At 43.5% G+C, this 24953-nt stretch overlaps 2 protein-coding genes across 6 annotated transcripts in view; one reads left to right on the top strand and one right to left on the bottom strand.

The window, feature by feature from the left end:
- The window catches only part of fam83d (family with sequence similarity 83 member D), a 6485-nt gene extending 4665 nt beyond the window's left edge, over positions 1–1820 (bottom strand). Inside the window, exon 1 of the mRNA XM_008410536.3 lies at positions 1338–1820. Coding sequence (XP_008408758.1) covers positions 1338–1820 — 483 coding nt within the window. The remainder of the gene's footprint in view (positions 1–1337) is intronic.
- Positions 1731–24953, top strand: zhx3a (zinc fingers and homeoboxes 3a). Of its 5 annotated transcripts, none has more exons than XM_008410531.3 (4): positions 5488–5601; positions 6303–6347; positions 19855–22717; positions 24102–24953. In XM_008410531.3, exons 3-4 carry the CDS (start codon positions 20046–20048, stop codon positions 24133–24135), a joined length of 2706 nt encoding a protein of 901 aa, XP_008408753.1. In that variant the 5' UTR covers positions 5488–5601; positions 6303–6347; positions 19855–20045; the 3' UTR covers positions 24136–24953. The 5 variants fall into 5 exon arrangements, with proteins under 5 accessions (XP_008408756.1, XP_008408752.1, XP_017160281.1 ...); XM_008410533.3 differs by lacking the exon at positions 5488–5601 and adding an exon at positions 5822–6195; XM_008410534.3 differs by lacking the exons at positions 5488–5601; positions 6303–6347 and adding an exon at positions 1731–1859.

The raw sequence follows: 24953 nt of genomic DNA, 5'->3' as shown, positions 1-24953 counted from the left end.
CACGTCCCGTATCGGCTCCGTCTGTTTGACGGAGTCTCGATGCTCTAGATATCCACATCTGGCACTAAAGAAAGGTGGCTTTGTCACAACTAATTTCGCTGTCAATGTGATATCACTCCAAAAGTTTGTGTGAGCCGATAAAGTGCCCGATTAGTTTTGGAGGATCTGCTTGCACTTCCATGTGAAACTGATCTCATGAATCCCCGCAATGGTCTCAAAAATCAGCCGCATTCTCCTGTGGCTCTGCCAGGAGAGAGGGCGGACTGACTGGCCCCGCCCACAAGGTCATGTCTGCACATGGCTGGTTAACAATAGCCATCCCAACTGTTGCCAACTTAGCAACTGTGTCGCAATGTTTAGCGACTTTCAGAAAAAAGATATTTAAAAAAACCCGCCTCAGCAGGTCAGGCTTTCTGAAGATTGGTGATCAGCCCAAAAACTGTAATCGGTGCAAGTTACTGATTTTGTCATTGCATGATTTCCTATCATTATGTCACCTTACTATTAAAGATTTGATATTAAGGTGGTAAAGGAGCTGGATAAATGTAAAGGATATTAAGCCAGTGCACTGGATGGGTGGAAGTTTAGGAAAAAGTCTGGAAACGCATACACTTTCCCTGCTCCGCTTTCATTTTCCATACTCGTCCTCACCTTGGAAAATACTTCAACTCCACGCTTCTCCATAGGAAACCAGCTGCAGAAACACACACAGCACCTGCCTTAAAGGTGCGAGTCAAAAACAAAATGTGTGTTTGGTGAAGCAGGGAGCTCAATGTGTCCTGCAGGTGAGCAAAGCAAGTGGAGGCACATCTGGTACACAGGTTCCACACGGGCCTGAGGTGCTTTTCCTCCTGCAAGATCCCTGTAAACTGGAAAGTCTCTGTACAAAACCAGAGATTAGACTGACGACAGGTCCCATTTCAAACTGTTTTTTTGTTTTGTTGTTTTTTTAATCTTTTGAGATAGTACAAGCATTTGGTCTGAGATCACTGCTGATTGAAAAAGCTAAAGCTGAATTTACAACAATCAGACATTTGTCTGACTCTATGGAGACAATCCGCAGTGTATTTCCAGGAAGGGCCAAAGAGGATTTAGGAAATTCCCTGGAATTTATGTCAAGAGAAAGGTCTGCTTGATTACATGTTACACAACACTGCATAATAATAATAATAAGCCTCTTTTAGTATATAAAAAAGAACAACAAAAAACACAGTATTCTGCAGCCTTCAGAGTAACAGAGCAATATAAAAACAGTACTGGCACTAGCTGAAAAATCAGGACTTCCAGTAAAATGCGTTTTCAGTTAGAGAACATATTATTTTTATTGGGATTTTTACCTCTTTTGCACTTTTGATCATCCGCCTCGCAGCCTCTTTGCAGGCGTAAATAGTCTCCCCATAGCTGGGCTGGAAGTGAGCCACGGCCCGCGTCACTCCCCGGTAGGAGCCCGCGGTGAAGGCGGGCCATCCGATCTCCAGCAGCGGCGGCTCCACGTCGGACACCTCGGGGAAGTAAGTGACCGAGGAGCAGTCCAACGAGCTGCCGAGCGACTGCTCCAGCTCCTCCCCGTGAACCGAGACGCACCGCGGCGGAGGCACGGCGGCGCTCCGGATCCGCTGGATCTCATCGTCCGACAGAAAGTTGGGAATCCTCTCCCTCCTGAGGAAATCCAAAAAGTTCTCGACCCCGCCGGAGAGCAGCTCCTCCAGAGCTAGCCGGTGCCTCTCGTTGTAGACTTCCTGCAGGTTGACAGCGTCGGCCACGGAGGGTCTTTGACCCAGCCTCAACGGGGAGTCGTCCAACGTCTGCGACAGAGCCATGGCTGGGACTTCTTCCCTCCGTTTACGGTAGCAGCACAGGTAACGTTCTCACCTCCAGGGAGGAGAAATTCGTATTTTGTCTCTTCCCTCCTTTGCTACCCGTCCAGCCCGTTTATTGGCTGGTGGACGCTGGTCTAACCTGAATGGCGGCTCCGGGCTCGTCTACTCGGGTGTCAATCTGAGCTGCGGAGCTCTCATTGGCTCGTTTGGAGGCAAACAAAACCTCCTGTACAGCCCCCTCGCGCTCTGCTGTGGTCCGGTTACAGAACAGAGATCAGAAAAGGCCCGAGACCTCTCACTCTGACGACTTTTCCTTTCAGTAACAGAAGAAACCACGTCCCCGCGTGTTCTCGCATGGTTGACTCTGAACTTGAACTCCAAGCTACAGAGAGGTTAAACTAGCACACATTTTTTTTATTAGAAAGACTAAAGACGAAGCCATTTTTAATTGAACATGTGACGACATTTAACGTTTTTGAATCATCACGATGTTTATCCTGTAAAATGACCTGGAAGAAAAAGCATTAAAATGAAAAGCAGTGACTAATTTCAATGGTTAAATTGACAGGTTAAATGATTATTCACGACAGAAAAATATTTAATTAAGATTAATTATTTTAACAAATAAATACATGATACATTTATTAAAAATAGAAAGGCATTAGTTTTTCTTACAAAACTCCAACATCCTAACATTTTTTATTTTTTTTACATCTGTCTAAATTGTTTTGATTTTTAGAAAGACGAGCAAAAATATAGGACAAATACCTTTGAAAGTTAGCATTTGTTTTCAAGTGTTTATTTTGTAGAACATTGTGTTCTGCTGGCTGCTCAACGCTCTGGAAATTACAAACAGCTGAAATTGTCTGATTTGAATGCCAGGGAAGCTGTGCCGGAGCCTTCTTTCACCCAGCTGACCCACAGACAGCAGCAACAGGTGGGGGACGGGGAGGAATCTGCTACAATCTTATTTTGCACACAGCTGGAGAAAAAAAACAACTAATTATTAATATAAAATAAGAATGCAAAGAATTCAAATGAGGAGTTCAGTGCCATTTTAGAATAACAACATGGTATTGGTGTCACCCTGAAGGCCTGAATGTTGAGATGTACATAAAAAAAAAACAACCTCATCTTCATGATCTAGAAAATACCTCCAGCCTGGCTTTTTGTTTAGGCATGCAGCTTTTTGATTTATTTATATTTCACAAGTTAACAACTAATGTCATATGTACAGACAGGTCAAACACACATACTGCTATACAGAAATAAAACAACCAAATTAAATTGACAGATTCATATTCAATTGTATGGAGTCCAATTCGATTATAATACAATGCAATCACATGCAGTTTAGAATATCAAATGTGAAAAAAAATGATGCATCTCGACAGTCCAGATATCGTCTTTCCAGAATGATTTCACAAATCACATCATTTATGCAAAAAAAAGATCTCAAGTGTTACAAACTGAGGATAATTTTAATATGATTTTAAGAGCACCAAGGTCAACCTCAAGGCCATTAATGTTTTGTGTGTTTTTTTTTAATAATACATAAAAAATAAGCTTTTTCAGGAAACAACATCTAACTGAGCTATAAATGAACAATGAGCTAAAGAGAGTTTTATGTTCCACTTCAAACAGAATAACATCATCTACTGAAAAGTATATCAAATGAGAAAAAGTAAAAGAAATTAAAAATAAATTTAGAGTTGCAGCATAGTGGAATATAAGGTCGTAATCAGAGCTTTGACTGCATGTCGAAAGGCTAATATGTTTTAGAGAAGCTCTGATTGCAGCTTCTAAGGAAAACTAACAGTCTTGGATTAAAGAAAGCTTCAGGTCAACCTGAACCATGTATGTTGTGGAAAAAAAAAAGTCGAAGTTTGTCGAGTGAAACAGGACAGCGTCCTAAATAAAGAACCTCAACAGGCTTGTCCTTTCGATGAAAAATGAACATCTAAGTGGTGTGTTCAGGTGGTTTTTATTTCTCCATGGAAATTTGAGAGTTGTATTTAGTTTGACAAAAAAAATAGCAGTGATCAGTTTGAAGTTTAAACGGAGTATTAAAGTAAAAACAAAAACAGACTTGAACACCATCTTTGCAGTCCTCCAGCTTCACACGCCACACCTTTAGGAAATGCAAATATCATTTTAATCCTAATCTTGGGCAGAGCCGTCTCACGCTAGACTCCTTACGCTAGCTAGGTCGTGCTCTTCTGCAATCCTGCTAGTCAGAGTGTTTTTGCTTTAATGGTGGGTGATTCATCTGTCTCATAGATAATTCATCTTTCCCCCCTACCCCTTTCCTGACTGTATACAGCTACAGGCAACTTCTGAATCCGGTGAAGGAAATAATGGAAAGGCAGAGTAAATCCATCTTTGTGATACTAGAGGAGTATAGAACTATTAGTCCCATGTGTTCTTCTGCTCAGAGTATATTTCTGTCTGCCTGCATGCATGGAGGGCCTACCAGAGCAGCCCACCCACTTGTTACACACAAGATCCTTATATAGATCTACACATTTATATGTGTGCCAAAAACTTCAGGGCCTTCTGAACGTTATTGCCACATTATTCTATGAAGTTGTTACCATTTTGTTAAACTATTTAATCCCGTTTTCACCATCTATTTTCGTGCCATACATAAATGGCGTGTTTGGGGCCCGCGCGCTCCTCTCTCTATACGGGCTTTTACACACAGAAAGAAAAAAATGCTATCAGGGGTCACGAAGGGCCGCAGCCGTGCAAATCATATTTTACAGGGCGCGCATCAGTACAGCAGCTCTAATTTGATTCAAAGGGAAATTATCCTCCTGCGTTTAAACACACACACACACACACACACACACACACACACACACACACACACACACACACACACACACACACACACACACACACAACACGCAGGCTACGGTTACGGCGCATCTGCACAAATTTGCTCTCAAATAATTACGCGTGTGCGTAAAAATGTCCATTTGAGCCGGTGGGCTGACAGGCATGTGCTTTAAATGACAGCTCCCACAACGGTGATACACAGCACACACAGCCCATTAAGGCTTTTTTTCCTTCTTCTTCTTCTTCTTCTTCCTCCTCCTCCTTCTAATAAGACACGCATCTAATGGAACACGCATGTTACTTAATTAATGAGATTTTTGGAAGGGGAAATCTTCAGGGCGCATGAATTTAGATCAGATTCCTAATTTAAACAATAAATCCATCAGCACCGCTTCATGAGCTGTAAAAATAAACCCAAATGTGCAGAGGGGATCAGTATACCCTCCATTTTTTTTTTTTTTTTTGTACAAGCACTCACTCCACTCACACACACACACACACACACACATGCATATATCCCCATCTCATCCCCGCCCTCTCCAAAATTTTAGATGAAAGGGCTTTTGGATTTTGGATGACGCTCCGCGTCACGTGTTCATAGGAAATACACTCGCTATAATTTTTTGGAGCTCCCTCGTCCTGCGCCGCCGACCATAGTTGTTTTTGCCGTCCTCGTACAGTGGAGCTGACGGCTTTGGGAAGGTAGCGCAATGTAACATACCTTGCTGTGGTCACCGACGGGTTCACGCCAGTTCACTGGGTTCACTTAAGGGGAGCAGCCGCCCCCTCTTTCCCCTTTTTTTTTTTTTTTTTTAAAAACAACAACAAAAAAACTCGACTTCTTCTTCTCAAAGCGAAACGAGCGGAGCCAAAATAATTCATTTATGTATTAATGTCGGATTCCATCTTTCCCACCGCCGCTGCCGTCGCCGCCGCTGAGGTAAGGACTCAACCACTCTCCCGCAGCCCCACGGACGCTTACACACACACACACGCACGCACACACACACACACATACATACACACACACACACACACTCACACACACGCCTCGGTATATCCCCGCGGTGCGGTTTCCAAAGTTGTTTACTGAATTTATATGTCGCCGTTGAATATTGGATTTTGAGCTCGTGCCGCGGTGAAGGCAGCACATATCAAGTCGCCAATGTATAAAATGGCGACAGTAGGTGGAGGAAGGGGGAGTGGAGGATTTTTTTGGGAATATAAGGTTATACGGAGCGCCGTCGGCAGGGTCGGTTTGTGTGTTGCCCCCACAAACCGTGCGAGCGGAGTGAAACGGGTTAACTCGGCAGTTTGTTATAGTTGGGTTCCAGCAGCGGGATCTCACCCCCCGTTCTGCCTCTCTATACTATGTGGCGTATCTGCTTATTTTATTGCACAACGCACTGTGTTTCTCCACTGCGCTCTTTTAGTTGTGAAAGACTTTTGAACACAGCGCGTGCCCAACTCTTACATGTTCAAACTGTATCGTTTTTCTTTTCACTCGTTATTACTTTCTCCCTCACGGCGCAAGGTAGGCCCTTATATCTGGATTCATTTGCTCTTTTTTTTCTTTTTTTTTTTAATTCCCGTCTCTTCCTCCTACCAACATGTGCTGCTGCCATACGTGTATACACACAGGGCCGGTCCGAGGTTATATGAGGCCGTAAACCAGGGGCGGGCCACGTGAGTAACTGTGGTTATTGTTGATGATCTGATCATTTATGTAAGTGAGTTATTCCCAAAAGATGTTAATATGTTCAAATATGATTTTTACCTATTACATAACATTATCACATCAAAATGTGTAAAAAAAAAAAAAAAAAAAAAAACCTTCAACAACTTGTATTTCAACATTTTAAAATAAATAATTAAGAGTAAAACTAGACACTATTAGAAAAAAATTATATATTATTATTATTGCTTCCAACAATCTCTTATCTTTCATTTATAGAGTACTGTTATCTATTACACATACTTATTGTTTTGGCAGTAAATGTCTATCCAACAAGCTGATTACCATGTAAATATCTATTCATGACAAAGGAAATTGGTTCCCAGCCGTCCTTTGCTATGTTAATAATACATACACTGACCTTGTGGTGATGAGTTATATACACAGATGTCAAGATTCTGTCACTCTTTTTTAATAAGAGCCAACAATGATGCTCACCCATGCTAATGTTGCTATGCTAAACAGAGATACGACAGCATCCTCACTAATCAAAATGACAGTTCATGTATGTTTAACATGAGATCTTTTATTGACAAAAGTGAGACCATTTGGAACACCTAATGGGCTGGGTTTGGCTAACAGGTAGTGAAAGAAAAGCTGACCTATAGCTCATTGTACAGGGGTGGTTCTTGGATGTATAGTTGCTTGATGTAGAGTTTCCCTGAATCAATCATCAATGGACAATAATTAAATCCCAGTGTTGCTGGTCTACACACATTGCAGTTTTTATAATTCTTTCAATCTAATGTACTCCTAATGCTAAGGATAAAGCGTAATAGATAATCTGTGTTCAGTGTAAAATGGTCCAGGTTTTGTTGGTCTAAGTATTGAGGGTTTGTATCTACAGATGAGCTAATGCAGTTCAGATTCCTTTAAAAGAATCAGTTGAAAGTTGAGAATCAGATCTTCAGTAATGTTAGCCACAATATGCGTCTGGTCATATTTACAAACTGCATCGCAGGAGGGGGTGGATATTAACACTTTTTATTGAAGTACCTGTGCTGCCTCCCCATAACTCAAGGGCGCTCTGGGCAAAACGCCACTGCCGTCAGTGTTCTTACAGATTCTGTGAGGAGAGGTGAAGTTTTTGTTTTGTTCAGGCGGAACCGTAAGGAACAAAGACTCATTAAAATAGGATTCTGTTGATGTAACTTTGAAATGATGGCTTTCCTCAGTGTTCGTACAGTTTGTACATTTTTAAGCCTACAGGGTGCCTAAGCAGTAACAAAGTTCTCTTGCACCTCGGGCTGTAAATCAGGGACCTGCAGATATTTTGAAAACTGAAGATTACCACAGAGGCATTAGATTCGCAAATCTGAGCCTCTGTAGGTCACTTTCTATGTCTGTACAAATATTGACAGAGCTCTGAGTGCCATGTGTCTCCCTGTGCCTTTAGGGTGCTGACTAATGTGCCATTTGTGAATTGTGTGGGACCAAAGTCCACAGCTCAGGAGACAACCCAAAACTATCCAAGCAGGAGGTCAGACCAGCGTGAATCAGTGGTCTTTTTTTTGGGGGGGGGAAACATCTTAATCACTCAACAGTGTAATCTTATATATATATATATGTATATATGTGTATATTATGTAGATCAGAGATTGTGAAGCTGTCTCTGCTGTGAAAGTAGGCGTTTTTGGACTCCAGCTGTGGCGGGCCGCAGTCCGGTCTCTAGCAGGCGGTTTCTACCCTCCGATAGTTAATTTGCAGGAGTGCATGATGTCCAGCAAAACAAAGAGAAATGAGCTCTGGTTGTGCCGCTCCGGCAGACCGTGCGTGCTGAGCTCGGCCCGGTAAGTTCAGTGTGTGCGTAGGGTTTTTTACTCTCTCTTTTTTTCTTTTTTTTTTCACTCTGGTAGGGCGCTTACACTGGGGGAATGTCAATTCCCTTTTGTGGATCCCTGGGAACAGTCTTCCATCTCCCTTCTCGGAACTGCTCTAATGAGGCCAGGCATATTGCTTTTCATCCCGCACTCCCTGCAATTAGGCACAGCTCATAGTTTTCGTTATGGCCCCGGCTGAGTGTTTGTATACAGACACACAGAATGCAGTGGGCCAAGAGTGCCCATTTCCCCCATGAACGACATGCCACCGCTCATATTCCAGGAATAATGCACTTCTCAGGATCGGCTGTGTTCCGACTTCTAAAGGCAACAGACGGTATGTTTTTGTCTGACTTCCACGGCTCAAAATGAATCCCATGCCAGAGAATACAGAGGAGAGGGTCATATGGTCATGATTTGCAGATTTAGCTGACATGCACTGTATAACATTCCTCGAGTTCAGAGGAGAGAGACAGACAGAGAGAGAGGGAAAGAGAGAGAGAGAGAGAGAAAACACCTACAGTCTAATGCCAACTGGATCTTCAAACTGTTTTGACATAAACAGATCTTTTGCAGAAAATTCTCCAAACGACAACATCAAGTCCCCATTTTTCCCCTTCCTGAAAGGACGGCGGTCCTCACAGGTTCACTTCTATTTGGGTCTTTCATCCCTCTCGGTGTTGCTTTGTCGTCGGACCAATGCCGTATCGAAGCCCAGCCCGCTCCAAGAGCCCCACTAAACCAGCATGTTTGCATAGTTCCAACCAAAAGAAATGTTTGTGCTCTGAAAAAAAAGCCTTGAGGCTATAGTGGGTGGTGAAGGGGTGGGGGCGTTGGAAGAGCCCCTGCCTCTTTTCTCTGTCCCATGTAAGAAAGGTTCAGTCAGCAGGAGCTGGCATTTGCCAGGCTTTGGTGGTTTTAAAGAGGCTGTAATGTCAGCCATTTTACGATGGACACTACAATGGGCGCTGTGCCGCCATCTTTCCTTCTTTTCGCCTTAATTCCTCCCTTTTTATGGGCGTCTGTAGTCTTGGCTACACAGCGGAGGAAGTTATTCATTAAAAGGATGCGTGACTCAGATGCCTTTTTGGGTTTATTTGCTTGTCATTCATCTGGGCTGCAGATGGAAGCATTGGTATGACGAGGGCTCCATCAGACGCCAGGTCGGAGGGCGGCAAGGTACACACCGTACCGCCTCAGCCCGCAAGGCCATCACGACGGTTTCACAGGACTAAAAACCCCCCAGATAGGGGGGGATCATTTGTAGCTTGTTCCGCTGTGATATTATTCCCATCAGGCCCCATCAACCGGAGCAACACAGCTGCGGGGGGAAGCGGTCGCGGGCCTCGACCAAAGCTGAACCTCGTGCCTTGTGTGGACTTTTCAAACCCAGCCGGCGGGGCATTGGGATTAGATCTGCCCCGCTCCAGATGCAGTCCAAGGAATTCAGCATGCGCGCGCGTGTATGTGTGTGTGTGTATTTGTGTCTTGCTGTTTTTTTTGGGTGTGGACAGGCGACTGTGTTGTGTGTGGCGTGGTGGGCAAGGGGAAGAGTGGAGTTGCCATGGCGATGTTAACACATGAGTGGCATCACCGACCAGTCTCCCAGTGGACGAGGCTGCAGTTATGGAGGTAAAGGGGTGGGGTGTGTGTGTGCGTGTGTGGGTGTGTGTGTGTGTGTGTTGGTGAGGAGAAGCACGAAGCTGACTGACAACACCTGCGTCTCAGACATTCAGACATCACTACGAACACAAACACGCCCATCTGAAGAAAAGAAAACAAGTAGACCACTCGCCAACTCCCCGTCCCCCTCACTGCCCAGGGTCTTCATCTGGGCGGGAGTGGGGACCTGTAGGAGCGCTGCTTTAATGACTCCCATGACTCTATATCGCTTTTCTGCACACGTACACCACCATCCGTGCTCAGAGTGTAAAACCCGCCTGTCCATCTTGTCCCAAACACTCCCCCCCACCCTGAACCGGCACATACTGGACAACTGAGCAGCCCGAACTCGCAGAAAAAACTGGAACAATCGCAGACGGTCCAGTCAGCCATCTCGAGCCTCCCGGCGCTGGATCACGTTCCTCTGTATAAATGAGGCACCATTGTTCCCAGTGCTCCTCTCTGTGGAAGACCGTCATTTTCCTCTGTCCCTGGCTTATATTTGGGTGTCCAGCTGATCCACTCACATGACATTAATCTCTCTAATGGATGTTTGGCAGAAACGTTTTTTGCTAAACAGATTGGTTTTTTTCGATCATTCAAATGTCTGACAGACGTCCCCCCCCCCGCCCTCTTCCTCCCCCTCCAGGTTTTCTCCACTTTTTTTTTTTAAGGACACTGAAGACAGCCGCAAATCACTGTCAGAGCAAATTACACACAAAACAAATGTCATAAGCTGGAGGATTTCTGCTTTTATTTTAGTGTTTTGGGTTTTTTTGTTCTCGTTTCTCGTTTTGTGTGTGGGGTGTGTGTGTGTGTGTGCGTGTGTGTGTGTGTGTGCGTGTGTGTGTGTGTGTGTGTGTGTATTCTCACTCCTCTGAGGCTGTCACACTGTGACGCTCTTTACCAGCTCCTCACTTCTGAGAGCGAAGATTTGGAGAGCCGTACAGGTGCTAAATGGTGCGGAGGTGAGGAGGGAGTGTGTGCCTACGCAGGGTGTCAGCGGGGAGGAATATTGAAACGGCACAGCCTGTCATCATCCTCATCATCATCAGTCATCCTCTCACTTCACACCCAAACGTCTTGAGTTTCGTCTTCCTTTGTCCTTTCTTCTCCTCCAGCCTTCATGTGACAAGATGACGACGACCAAAAAAACCAAAAAAAAACCCGCAGGTCCATGTTTGCCCGACGTCAGCTGTAGGTGACCCAGTGATCTGGGAGTGTCTGAATTGGTGAACTGTTTTGAATTAAATTTTAGTGACTAGCAGCCACTTTACAGCCTCGCTCCTCTTTTCCACTGGTAGCAACTGGCTGTGGATTGGGGATGGGATTCTTTACTTATTTTAATTTTTTTTTTTTTACTGTTGTAATATTGTAATTACTGCAGCAGTTTATGAGGGGAGGAGAGGGAATACACTCTGGTTTCTCTTAATTGAATTGCTCGAGTAGGAACAACACGCTCCAGTATACAAAGCCTTGCCAAAGTATTCACACCGCTTGAATTTTTTCACATTTTGTGACTTTACTGCCAGAAACCTTTATATTTTATTTGAATTTTTCTGTGACAGGCCACCAGTAAGGACAAGGAAAATGTTACATAGCAGTTTTTTTTTTACTAACAATAGTTTGGTGTGCATTTGTAGTCAGCCCCTTTTTTCCAACTCCCCTAAATAAAATCCAACGCAACCAACTTCCTTATAGTCACCTATTTAAAGGTGCACCGATAAATTGTCCAGCCAATAAATTGGCCCCAGTTTCCTTAATTTTTGTAGATTGGCAATCTGACAATACTTATGAGAAACCACCTATTTTATCCACCAGATTTACCCACTGATCGCATCTACCTCCGTAAAGGTCTGAAAATCAGCCACTGTTCCCTTTTAGTTTGCCGTATGAGAGGCTTGACTGACAGATCCGCCCACCATGTCACGTGGTTAACAATAGTGACCAGTCACCCGACTATCTGCAGATTAAATATAAAAATAGTATTGGAGTACAGGCTTTTTAAAGATCAGTGATCGGCCAGAAAACTGCAATCAGTGTGCCCCTACGCCTAATTGGTAAATTCTGTTACCCTGTATGTAATTTAATCTCAGGATAAATCCAGCTGTTCTATGAAGGCCTCAGAGGTTTGTTAGAGAACATTAATGAATTAACAGCATCACGAAGAACAAGGAACGCAACAACAGTCAGGGATAAAGTTTTAGAGAAGCTTAAAGCAGGCTAAGGCTATAAAATAATATTCCAAGCTTTGCATACCTCACAGAGCACTGATCAATCCATCACCCAAAATGGAAAGAGTATGACATAATTCCAGCTCCACCCACACATAAACCGTCCACCTAAAATGATGGGTTAGACAATGAGAGGATTTAGAGAAGCAGCCAAGAGGTTCATGGTAACTCTGGAGGAGCTGCAGAAGATTCATACCTCAGGCTAAAGGTTGAAAGGAAGAGATAAGTTATGTTTGCCACTCGCTATGAAGGATGGTGGTCTGGTGAGAAGAGACTAATGCTGTTTTTACACCAGCCCTGTTTGCTCTAGTTCAGAAAGTCCTGTTCGTTTGAGGAGGTATGAATGCGCAATTGAACCCTGATGCGGACCAAAAATCAAATTCTGGTCTGCCTAAAAACATCGGCCTCGGTTTGATAAAGTGAACTTAAGTGCATATGTGGATGCAAGTGAACCAGAGACCGCACCAAAAGCAGGAAGTGAACTATAGTGCATTGAATTCTGGGTAAATACAACAAAAACAAATGTGCGACTCAAACACTAGCGGGAGAAATGATTCGTGGTCTTTTATCAGAGACAATAGAGAACTTCTACAACTGCTAAAATACAAATAAATTAGATTTTTGTTTTCATTTTGTGAAGAAAGAAGTTGCGCTCGATGTCTTCTTCTGAGGTATTCCTGTCGTTTCAGACAGTGGTTCTTGGTGTAGCCCACCACAGGCGAGGAGAGGAGCAGGATTTTTGGTTGGCTTGGATAATTTGACCCAGTGGAGTATCAGCTGAACATGTAACAAATGTTGTAATTTTGGTCCCCAATTGAACTTTAGAAAACTTTATGGTCTACAAGGAAAATACTATGCAAAGAGGAAAATCAACTCACTAAATACACTATGGTAAAAAATGGTGGTGGCAGCATCTTGTAGTGGGGGATTATTTTCTTCAATGGGAAACATGGGGCTAGTCAGTGCTGTAGGGGAGATGAATGATGCCAAATAAAAGATAATCCAAGAAAAACTGTTCTAGGCTGTAAAAGACTTGGAACTGAGGATTAGAATCTCCTTCCAGCAGGACTACAACCCTAAACACACAGCCAGAAATACGTTTAGATTGCAGCATTCATTTTTTAGTATGCCACAGTCAAAAGGCCAAACCTAAACTCAATTGAGGTTCATGTGGCGAAATTTTAAAATCAATATCCACAATTGCTCTCCATCCAGTCTGACTGGGATTGAGCTCATTTGCAAAGAAGACCAGACAAAACAAAATCTGTTGTCTAGATATGCAAAGCTGGTAGGGACATACAAAAGACTTGCACCTGTAATCGCAGCCTAAGGTGGTTCTACAAACTATTATCTTAGGGTGCCTGAATACAAATGTATGCCACACCTTTTTGGAACCATAATTCATTTCCTTCCCACTTCAAAATAATCCACTAATCATCTATAAATAAAGTACATTAAAGTTTATGGTTGTAATTTGGCAACATGTGAAAAGGTCGAAGAGTGTGAATATTTTAAGCACACTGTACAAGAATAGATTATACAATTACATACTAATTAGATTTAAGTATTATATTAGGCTTATTATAAGAGCACACCTGGAGGGGAGCTGTGATGTAAACCTTAAATCCAGCGGAACGTGTAAAACCCCATCAGAATTTAAACCTAGCTTAATCCCATTTGTTTTGAAAGGCTTGTTTTGGGAAAGGGAAAAAAAAAAAGCTGAATGGTTCAAACACGGTATTTAGTCCGGTGCGCGGCAGCCTCGGCGCTCGTTCCGCGCGTGGGCGTTCAGGAAAAAGCCCGTCTGAGAGCTGTTCCACTTCTCGCTCACTTCGGATGCTGCTACTGCTGCGTGGCTCCTCCGGTCTGCTGAGATGAAAAGAGTTTCCTCCCTCTGTGCCACAGAGCCAGTGCCAGCGCGGGGACATGCGACACACCGGGGACGGCCGTCGTCTGAGCTGTCGTCTACCCAGCAAGTTGAAACACAAGGCCTTTCAGGAGCATCCATTCAGCGGTTCCCTGTTTGGACGGCCCTTGTTGTCTGATCGCACGTCTGACCCGCTACATAAAGCAGCAGCCCATTCTTTTCATAGGTGACCTGATTCTTTATGTAACCTTGCTCAACTTTGGGTTTGTTTTGGGCCTTCCACCACCCCCCCTCCAATTCATTCAGGAAGTGAAGTGGATTCTATTTTTTTTTCTGAGACAAGCTTCTGTACAAGGCCAGTCTGGCCACAGAATGATTCCCTCTCCTCTGTGGATTATTTATTCTTTATCTCTAAGATCTCCAGAGAAAGATGTTTTTCTCTAAACTATAGTATTGATTAGCACTTGTTTTATGCTTTGCTTATACATTTAATTCAATTATCTTGGAAAAACGTTCTCAAAGAAAGCGCTCAGGACTAGGGGTGCACCAATTTAAGTTTTTTGGCTGGTCACCGCTTTTTAACCCTGCAGCTTTCTTAGTATGACGCTCAGGAGGAGCGAGGGGAAGCGCCATCAGACCGTCAGTTTCCGAAACCCTACAAAAAAAACCAACAACTTAAAAACGAATGCGGGGTCCAACTGACCCCATCTCTAAAGACTGCTGGAGGGCTAAAAAGCCTGAGCTGCTGATTCCGATTCTGACTGATGCCAGCTTTTTTCCCTGAAAAGTTGCTGAATATAACAACATAGTGACGATGTTGACAACAGTGGGGTGACTGTTGTCAACCACACACGATGAGAAATGCGATCTGGTGGGCGGGTCCTCTCCCACCGATACAGTGGCTGATTTTCAGAGGTAGAGAAGAGCGGTGCATAATATTGGTCAAAACTATTGGCCAGGCACCCTGTTTAAACCAGCATTACCTCTCTGTGGTGAGAAGCTCCAAGCCTTTAAGATGGAAATGCCTCCTTGCCATCACCCTAATCCTTAGCTGTCAGATTCAAAGTCAGGATTCTGGTCACTTCAAAAGTCAGTCACATTACTCCCACCTAGAAGAAACATGTTAATTGCATTAAACCTATGAATAATTGTGGTGTTTACGGTGTTGTGCTACATAAACTGCATCATTACTCTAGACCTCTCTAAACGAAGAAAGCCACCATGCTGCGGCTGCATCTTTATACCATAGCACCACATCTAAGGCAGATGGCTGTTGCGTGAAAGTTGACCCGTAAATCTCTCACTCAGCGTAGCAATCCCGGAGACTTCTATGTCCTCAGCAGGGGTTAATTGAGCGTGCCAGCAGGGACTACCATAACCTCTCTGATGGGCAAAACATACAGTGCATGCCCGCTTCGGGATGCAACGAACCAGGATTACTGCATAAGATGCTGCTGACCTAGTTTTTGTGTTGTTTTTTTTTTTCCTTTTTATTTCTTTTTTTTTACGCGAGGTACGATTAAAAACAAAAGAGGTATTTATGAAGATGACGTCACAGTGGGAACGTGGTGTACCTGTGGGCAGTCGTTTGAGGGTTTAGCTTTGGAACAGGTTAATCTTTTATTTAACATGTAACCAGCCACAGTGAACACGCAACTTAATGTCTGCGAAAGTGCTGCGCCGCAGCGTTCACAAATGATAAATAGGGTAAATAAAACGATGATGTGGGGCTGGAAGTGCGTGGAGTGATCTTTGCGTCCCAGAATGCCAGAGTGGTTTTGGTGGGTCAGGAGGACGGTGGAAAGCCAGCCATGAGGGAAGCGATGGGACGAGGCCGGTCTGCAGCGGCGTGTTACACTCCGATGCATCTCCAGACTTTGAAATGAGGACGGGGAGTGATGCACTGTGGCAGGGTGAGAGTGCAAGTGTGTGTCAGGAGTTCAAGCAGAGGCCACGGACTGCAGGGGCCCCGCCTCTGACTTGATACTTTTTTCCCCTCATTTGATTGTCACGTTTTAGTGCTTGGAGATAGAAACAAAAACAAATATATATTTAATTCAGTGTTTCCTTTCAGTTTGAGAACAGAGAATGAGAAGTGAGAGTGAAAAGTCATATTTGTGTGCGTTTTGATGTGCTGCATTCTTACACGTGTGACCTTTCTGCCACCTATACAAAGTATCAGAAAGACTGTATCTTTTTCAGAATACTGCGTCTCCTCACATTCCAGACGCATTTAATCTCCATTTTGACTCTCTGTTCAAAGCCGTCAAATAAACGGCGGTAAAATGATTACCGACAAAGTAAATAACGCTGAAACGCATTTGTTCAAGAAAAGAGACATATTAATGTTGCAGCATGGGACTATTTGTATTTTTCCACAGAACAAATAGATCTAATAGGGAGAGCTCAGTTTCCTGCAAGTAAATGGATGAATAAGCAAGCATCATAATCATGTAAACAAATAAGGCAGGGGAGGTGAAGTAAGGATTGAACGTGATGTTGGAACAGAGCCGAAGTTAATGAACTATTCCCCTGTTACCTCTTTATTAGGTACACCTGTTTAGTACTAGGTGGAAACCCGTTTTGCTTCCTGGTCCAAATTGACATGACAGCATCATGTCTCCTCTTCCGCTTCACTCCAAAGCGTCTCTACTGGACTGAAATCTGGTGACCAGTTTGAGCTGATCTGAGCTTTGTGACACGATGCATCCAGAAGGTTGTCGCAATGTGGTCATGAAGGTCTGGATGTGGCCGGCAGAAATACTCAGGTGGGGTTTAAGCAATGCTCCGTTGTTATTAAGACGACCAAAGTGTCAAGAGAAATATCCCCACACTATTAAACCACCACCAGTGAAGCAGTGGTACAGTCAGAGGTCTGGTTGTTTTTTTGTTTTTTTCCAAGGTGTGTAAATAATATTGGTAAATATCGACTATTGGTCACAATCGCAATATTAATATTGGATATCCATATCGGTCCAAGATGGAAAATAAACATGAGTTCTGTTTTATTTATCAGACTGATACTGATATTTTAAAAAGACGTCTTAAGATCGGACAATATTAATGTTAGTGCAGATATATTGTGTATCCCTATTTTGTTCTGTACAATGTGCTGCCATAGACATACAATATCCAATAAAGGAAATCAATTTCAATTCATCCACAAATTGGATGAACACATTTCTGCTTCAATTTGTGGATGAATAGATTCATTCACGAATTGCATCTCCGTTTATGAACGGCGTTCTTAAAGCATAAAAAGATAGTTAACTTTCAGAAGAGCAGAATTAGAGGTGCTAAAGGGAATACATTTGCATGGGAGATATCCAAAATTATTCACACACCTGGCAGATTAAAATTCAAAATGATTTTACTTGAACTTGTTGGTTTCTGGTTAGAAATTATAGCCATCTCCCAAAATTCTTTTGATATATTTGTAATAATTTTATACAGATCACTTTTAACTGAATAGAAAAATCTTTGTCATTTCAGCAATAAAAACTCTGCTTCTAAATGCAGAGCAGCTTTTTGCTGATTTCCACTGGGATTTAGTGAATTTATATTTAGTGATGAGCTTCAAAACTTTGAGGTTGGAAGACCTCTTTGCCATCACCCTAATTTTGGCTTCTTCCTCAGATTCTCTGAGATTATTATTATTACTTTCAGCAGAAGAAACAAGTTGGTAAAATTAATTTCACGTAAACCTACCAGAGGGATAACTTTATCTGTCCTGCCAGGGTCGATCGGGTCAGGAGGACGTGAATGTGTTTTACAGATTTTAAACTTTTTCTGTTTTACACAAACAATGAACACCATGCTGTCTTAAAATGGCACCTCGACTCACTATGAGAAGGAATTCTTTTTTTGGCAGGTATGAAACCTGTGTGCATATTTTGCATATTTGAGGCAGCAGAAACAATGTGAAACAGTTGGTAAGGTTAGATACTTTTGGCACCTGATGTGGAGAGGAGTGACTCGATCACACTCGATGGGCGTGAAAATCCCCTCCAGGTAACAGGCACTCACTCGCTGACATTAACGCTTTCATTAGCTGAACGTGCTCGTCACAGGACAACATAACGCTCACTGAACGCAACAATATTAGCAAGAAGCTTCGCTAAAAATAATTTGGGAGGTCACGCCCCATTACAGACTAGAAGAGCCGATCCTACTGCAGCACGAGGGAAGAAAAATAAAACATCACCGACTGTCATTTCTGGCCGTGGTCATTTATTGCAGTCTGCTTTTTGAAATCATAAAAAGTGATATCTGCACAGAAGTCTGTAAATCCAAGCAAAGCGCAGAACAAACTGACAGGCGGCGCTGATTAAGAAAGTGTGTGTGTCTGTGTGTCACAATGAAAATCCTCACTTTTTCTTTTTTCTTTTGTTTTGACCAAAAAAGCCTTTGTCTGTTTTGATTTTCTTTCTCCCATAGGTAATTAGACCGGTCTAATTTTAGTGTATGAATAAACTGGTGCATAAACGACAGTAGAAGGAGAAGAAGAAAAAAAAAAATCTAGTGAGCGAGAGTCACATGACCTTCCCTCTTCAAGAATCATTAACTGTGACCTTCATATCTGATGAAATGTAAAAATGTTGTCATAAGGAAAAAGGCTTGAACACTTTTACCTTGGTGCTGTTACTGCTGATACTGCCAGCTCCTTTTACGCTGTATATTTCCACCCACACCTATTAACCCTGAGTGGGGATGCTCATTTTCTCTGCATTCTGCTCACCGTCTCGTATATTTTATGCTTTTTATACCGACATGCAAGCTATTAACCTCCCGATCACCTGCATATAGTGGCAACTGTAATGTGCATAATTTACAGATTGAACGATTAAGTTCCCATTTCAGATTTTACGCCTCGTTTTTCTGTACCCCGAGGATGCCTAAAGGTTGGAGTCAAGAGGATGTGGGGTCAAGTTTGAGCTGACAATTTCTTTTTTAATGCAAGGAAATCACAACAGATTGATTATTAACACATTATCGTCAAGGTTTTTTAGGGCTTGTCCATATAGAAATAGTTCACCCGAAACAATCTTGTAGTTAAGATTTAAGACAAATTCAACATTTACTAACGCGTTTAGTTCTTTATGGAAACAATGAAAATGACCCTAAACGCTGCAGTAACTATGCCAGGCCTGTAGGTGGTGATACAATGGAAAAGATTGCAGTCTGAATACCAGATGTATTGCTAATTTTCATATTTAATTTACTTCCTTTAAATGTAGTACTTTTTCTGAAGTGCACCTGTCCCTCCTGCAGCGAAATATCTCCACAACATGATGCTGCCTCCCCCATGCTTCACACTAGGGCTGGTGTTCTTCGGTTTCCAACATTTACGGCCAAACACATCACTTTTTATTTCTTAGGACCATCTGTCAAATCTCCAGAAATTGAAGTTTTTGTCCCTAAGTGCATCTGTTAACTAAAAAATATCTTTTTACACTTTTTTGCTGGTTCAAGAAGCATTTTCAGAAAGTAGTTTTGCCTTTGTTCTGGGGTTGATTCAACGTTTTTACCCAGTGTCTATCCTGAATGAAATGACTGGACATGCTACGGTTACGGTGTGTTTGAGTGTTGCCTTAAAATACATTACCAGGAAAAATTGTGTCTGATTTAATGACAGACTGAGGAAAAAATGTGTTTTTATAGTGTGTTTATATTTGCTTTCAACTATATTTAGAAATGTATAAAATACAGCAGTCCAGAACTTCTTTTTTCCATTAAGTTCAAAAAATACCTTCACGGCTCCAGCCCTGGCTAGCTCCTCCTAAACTTGCTAATGACCTTTTCTGTTTTTCTAACTCTTACACTGGAGATGTGCTGAAAGATTCATGTTTTCTTCTTTTGTTCTCGTTTCTCTCAGGTTCCACCAGAGCTGTTAAACTTGTCCATGTGACAGGAATCCCAAATTGGTAGAAGGCATGAAGCAACACTGTGATATCTCTGTGGCTGGTCCATGACACCAAACCCCACTCAAACCTTTTCACTATTCACCTACCCTCTGCTCTCATCACGCCGGACTACCACTCACTCACATTTACACCAAGCTGCGATATGGCCAGCAAGAGGAAATCCACTGTGCCCTGCATGATACCATCCAAATCCAAACATGCACGTGAGGAAATTGTTCTGGGCTCACTACCAGAACTCCTACCAACAATCCCAGAAGACAGCATTCTTAGCATCTCTGGAGAGGAGTCGGCCCACTTTTCTCACAGCTCCTCCAAATCCGAAAGCAGCAGTGAAACGCAGAAAGGAGGTACTTACAGCTGCGTCACTTGCCGATTCGAGTCCAGAGATCTAAATTACTTTTTGGATCACATGCATAACTGCCACTTAGACTTCAGAGCCCAGCCCACCTTCTACTGCCTGAACTGCGGGGTGTCGGTCGTCCGCTTCGAGGCTCTGGCGCTGCACAACGCTAACGCCCACCCCAAGATTATGGAGGGTTTGGTAACTGCCTCCCTCAGTGTCAACAAGAGAGATGGAGTAACAACTGTAGAGCAAAGCCTCTTTACCGACAGTGGAGAAGACTACAAAGAATCTGGGATCTCCCTCACTAAAACACCAATCGCAAAGATGATGAAAGCCAAGGGGGAGCACAAAAAGATTGTTGTATCTCACACTGTGGAGGTACAGAAGATAGACACTGGAAAGGATGCAGACCCTAGCCTGCTGAATAATAATGTGCCTGAACTCCAAAACGGGGCTCTCAGTACGTCTGGGACCCCAGCTATGCCGAGGACCACTGTCACTCATGTGATTACGACAGTGTCCAACCAAGTCTTTCACCAGCACACTCCCCCTCTTTATTCCCCCACTTCCTCTGACGCGAATAAAGATCTTCCAAAGGTGATGATCCCTCTCAGCAGCATCCCCACCTACGATGCCGCCATGGACACCAGCAGCTTTCTCAAGACATCGTTTGGCAAATTTCCCTACCCGACCAAAGCAGAGCTCTGCTACCTGACGGTGGTTTCGGAGTTTCCAGAAGAGCAAATCAAACTATGGTTTACTGCCCAAAGGCTTAAACAGGGCATCAGCTGGTCTCCTGAAGAGATCGAGGAGGCCAGAAGGAAGATGTTCAACACTGTTTTTCAAGGAGGAGCACCCCAGAAGCAACCCGTGTCAGCACAACAGGTCAATCACATCGTAACTCACCACACTGTCACTGGCCTTCCAGGCTCAAAAGGACCAAACTTTCAGATGGCCAAAGTTCCATACGGAGGCATAAAACCAAGGCCCGTCGGAGTCATAGCGACGCAGGCCAACTTGTCAACCAAGCCGCATGTGACAAGGGTCTCGTATTCTTCTTCGGTTGCCCCACCAAAGTTTCCATGTACTGCTCGAGCAACACAGGAGCCTACTAAAAGTACTGAACTCACTGTGGAGCAAGAAAAGAGCAACGGGCTGGATGCGGCTGGAAACAGCGGTTGTGTCAATAGCACCAGCAGCAGTCGAAGCAGCAGTAGCAGCAGCTGTTCCAGCATTACTAATGGTGTTGAGAGCAGAAAATCGGTAAACAACAACCCAACCGACACCACCAACAGCGATGCCGCCTGCTCCGCAGACACTAGCAATAACAGTGAGCACTGCGTTGCTGACACCAACAGCGAACCAAGCACCAAGAGCAACAGTTTACAAACTGGATCAGAGAGTTCGAACAGCGCCACGAGTCAAGTGATCATCGACAACACCAGCAAATCAAAAACAAACTGTAACAGTCATCACAGCAGCTTCATTGTCTGTAATCCAGATGGGGCTCATACTGACAGGGCTGACGATGAAAACAACAGCCACGTTCACAAGACCAACAGCAGCAGTATTAGCGGTGAAAACTGCAGTTCCACCTGTGATGACAGCGTTCCAAACAAGAATAATGCCAGCAAACCCCCAACTGAAAGCACCAGCACTACTGTCATTACAACAAGCAACTCATCTATTATAGATGAGGGTGGATGCAACAAAGACTTTCCCATGAAAGGCATGTCAATCTTACAGAAGCTCATTAAGGAGGAGGACCTAATTATCGGCGAGAGGGCACGGAAAGAGCTCAGAGTTGACCCCATTAAGATCAATTTTAAAAGGCTGAAGATGAACGAACCACAGACCATATCCGACGCTGTCCATCAAGAACCCAAATGTGACATTGAGGTGTCGGCCTGCCATACGTCTTTCTCGCCACCCTGGGGCAACAAGACCCCGCAGCAGCTGCAAATCCTCCGGCAGGCTTTCTCCAACACTCGTTGGCCCAGCAGCCTTCAGTACGAAGACCTAAGCATTCAGACAGGCCTTCCCAAGTCAGAGGTGGTGCGCTGGTTCAGCGACAGTCGCTACAGCCACAAAAATGGGCAGCTGAAGTGGTTGGAGACTTATCAACGGCCTCCAGCAGAGTCTGATGACGCAAGGAGCCACGGAGACACTGAGGCTGAGTCGCAGAAAGACCCTTCACCGGCCAAGAAGAAACTCATTGAGCAAGAAACGATCAAGCACCCGGAACGGAAAGCAGGGCTGGACTCGGGGCAGCGGCTTGTGTGGCAGGATTCATACGAGCCGCTGCTCGCTCTGACGGGATCCGAGACTGGTGGCAGGAAGCATGACAAACCTGAGGAGTCAGGTCAGACAGCAGTCCTGCAGGATCCCTGGTCAGAAGGAGGAGATGAGCACCAGCAGCCCACAGCGAGTCATTCACTGATCGAACAGCAGACCGACACCAACCAGGCCAGGTAGAACAACACATTTATAGTTTACAGATGCTAAATCCGCTGTTCCCACCCAATTTTTCAGGTACAGAACACTACCCTCTGTTGCTGAATGTTTTGAACCAACCGTCATCAATTCATATCCACCAGGGAGACAACCAGCAAAAACAAATCAGAACTAATATGAATCTGAACAGATTACAAAATGTTTCTAGATAGTAACAGAAAGCATCTGTTGTCACCCTGAAGTAATGCTTTGCCGTACACTGATAAATCAGCCCCAATTTCCTTAATCTTGGGAGACCGGTGATCAGGCGATACTTGCATGTTAAGCCAATCTTATTCACTGATTCACTGTCCTCGTTTACTCAGAAGGCTGACTGATAGACCCATCCATCAGGTCACGTCTGCATGCTTGCAGTTAAGAGCAGTCACCCCACTGTTGTCAATTCAGTGACTTTCTTGCCTTAGAAACGTTTTAGACAAAAAAAAAAAAATCAGTATTGGCAGGTCAGGTTGAAGATTGGTAATAGGCAGTCGGCCGGAAAACTGCAGTCAGTGCACCGTTATTTGCCATACCAGTTGGAAGCTTTAAAATCTAAAAAAAGATGCTGACTTATTGCACATCAGCATGGTGTTCTTGGCAGAACTTTAGCCTTGTATGGCACCCAAAAGCACTATTGTGAAACTGGCCAGAGATTTGAAGTGGACGTGGTTACTACCCTCACAAATGAGGACTTCCCAAGAGTTCTGCATTGGAATTGCTTGTGAAGTATAATATGTCCTGACCTGGAGTAACATCTTGTTCCTGTTGCCCTATGAATATTTCTCTAGATCTAGCTCTGGACAACAGCATACAATCGAAACATTGACGTGAATGTGAGCATTTATCATCTTCATAACATCCCTGCAATACATGGAAATTCTGGATGTTTCGACGTAAACAACTCAGTGGTTTCAGAACGTGCGTACGCCCGCCCATGTTACCCGTAGTAAAAATAAAATTCCTCATTCACTGTGACACTTTTACAAGCCCAGGGCTGTTTGTCAGTCAAGAAAGCAAAACCAGTGTAAGTCAGGTGTGGTGATAAAAGCACGACAGCTTGTTGTTTGTAGCGGGAGCTGTGTTGACGTACAGTAAAAAAAGAAGTGTGTACAGGTACTCATGCTGAGTAGTTTATTCAAGCAATCAAAGGTCTGTGTTTTACAAGCTATTTTTAGATAAGTAGGACTCTTAGCACTGAATTATAGATCGAGAGCGCCTGCTAATATATGTGAATAAATCTCCACAATTGCCTTTGGTGCGACAGATTTTCAAAAGCCTATTTAACACACACATGCATGTTTTTTTTTCTACTTATTTAAGAAGTAGAATTTTCTTCACGTTTTCTTCTTGTATTGCCGATAGGGACCGCCTGAGGATGGAGCTGCTGGAGGTGTGATGAAGCACCGGACACATGACGCTTAAAGGCCGGCCTGCTCCCCTGGCTATGATTTGAGTTTTTTTTTGTTTTTTTTTAAACAACAAAAAAAAGTGTGTTCATAATGACAGCAGATGTGATTGTAGCTGGACCGCTGGACTCTGACTGAAACTGTGAATACTCCCCTCCCCCTTGTCCGCCTCCTGCTCCTTCTCGTCTTCTTCTTCTTCCATCTGCCATCACTTCCTGCCACCGACAGAAGAAAAAGAACTTCTCACCTTTTGAGTCCTGTGATGTTTTAAGCCTTTCATGCTTTTTTGTGGTTGTGTGGGGAGGGTGCACAACGAGGTCAGTATGAGGGATCAAAGAAAAGAAAGAAAAGACGCACACTGACTGGAAAACTGACTTGAATGAGCGAAAGTTAGGTTAGGATAAGGCCGTAGGGAGAATTATATATATATATATAAACATACATATATATATATATAGTTGAAACTGCACTATAAAAGATGGTTTGTACTGCCTGGACAAACAAAAGATGTGTTGAGGAAATGTTATTGTTGGCTTTGTGATATTTTTTACTTTTTTTTTTTTTTTTGTTCTGTTTTTTAGCAACCAGTACTTCAGCACTGCCTTGAATTTTACTTTTTCTTTCCGTTAGTTGGGTTTTCAATTCTATCTACTCTTCTATAGTCACTGTAAGTCCAGATGCAATCGAACACGTTTTATTCAGATCTGTATTAATGTTGGTGATCACTTTGCAGTTCAGCTACACGCAAGAGGCTATATACAATGCACTAACGAAGACGGCGATGCTAAAAAAAAAAAAAAAAAAGAAA

The sequence above is a fragment of the Poecilia reticulata genome, chromosome 5, assembly GCF_904066995.2.
Source record: "Poecilia reticulata chromosome 5, P_reticulata-male-v2, whole genome shotgun sequence".
NCBI classification, from domain to species: Eukaryota; Metazoa; Chordata; class Actinopteri; order Cyprinodontiformes; family Poeciliidae; genus Poecilia; species Poecilia reticulata.
Note: the sequence above shows the minus strand (reverse complement) of the source record. Positions and strands in the feature narration are given on the sequence as shown.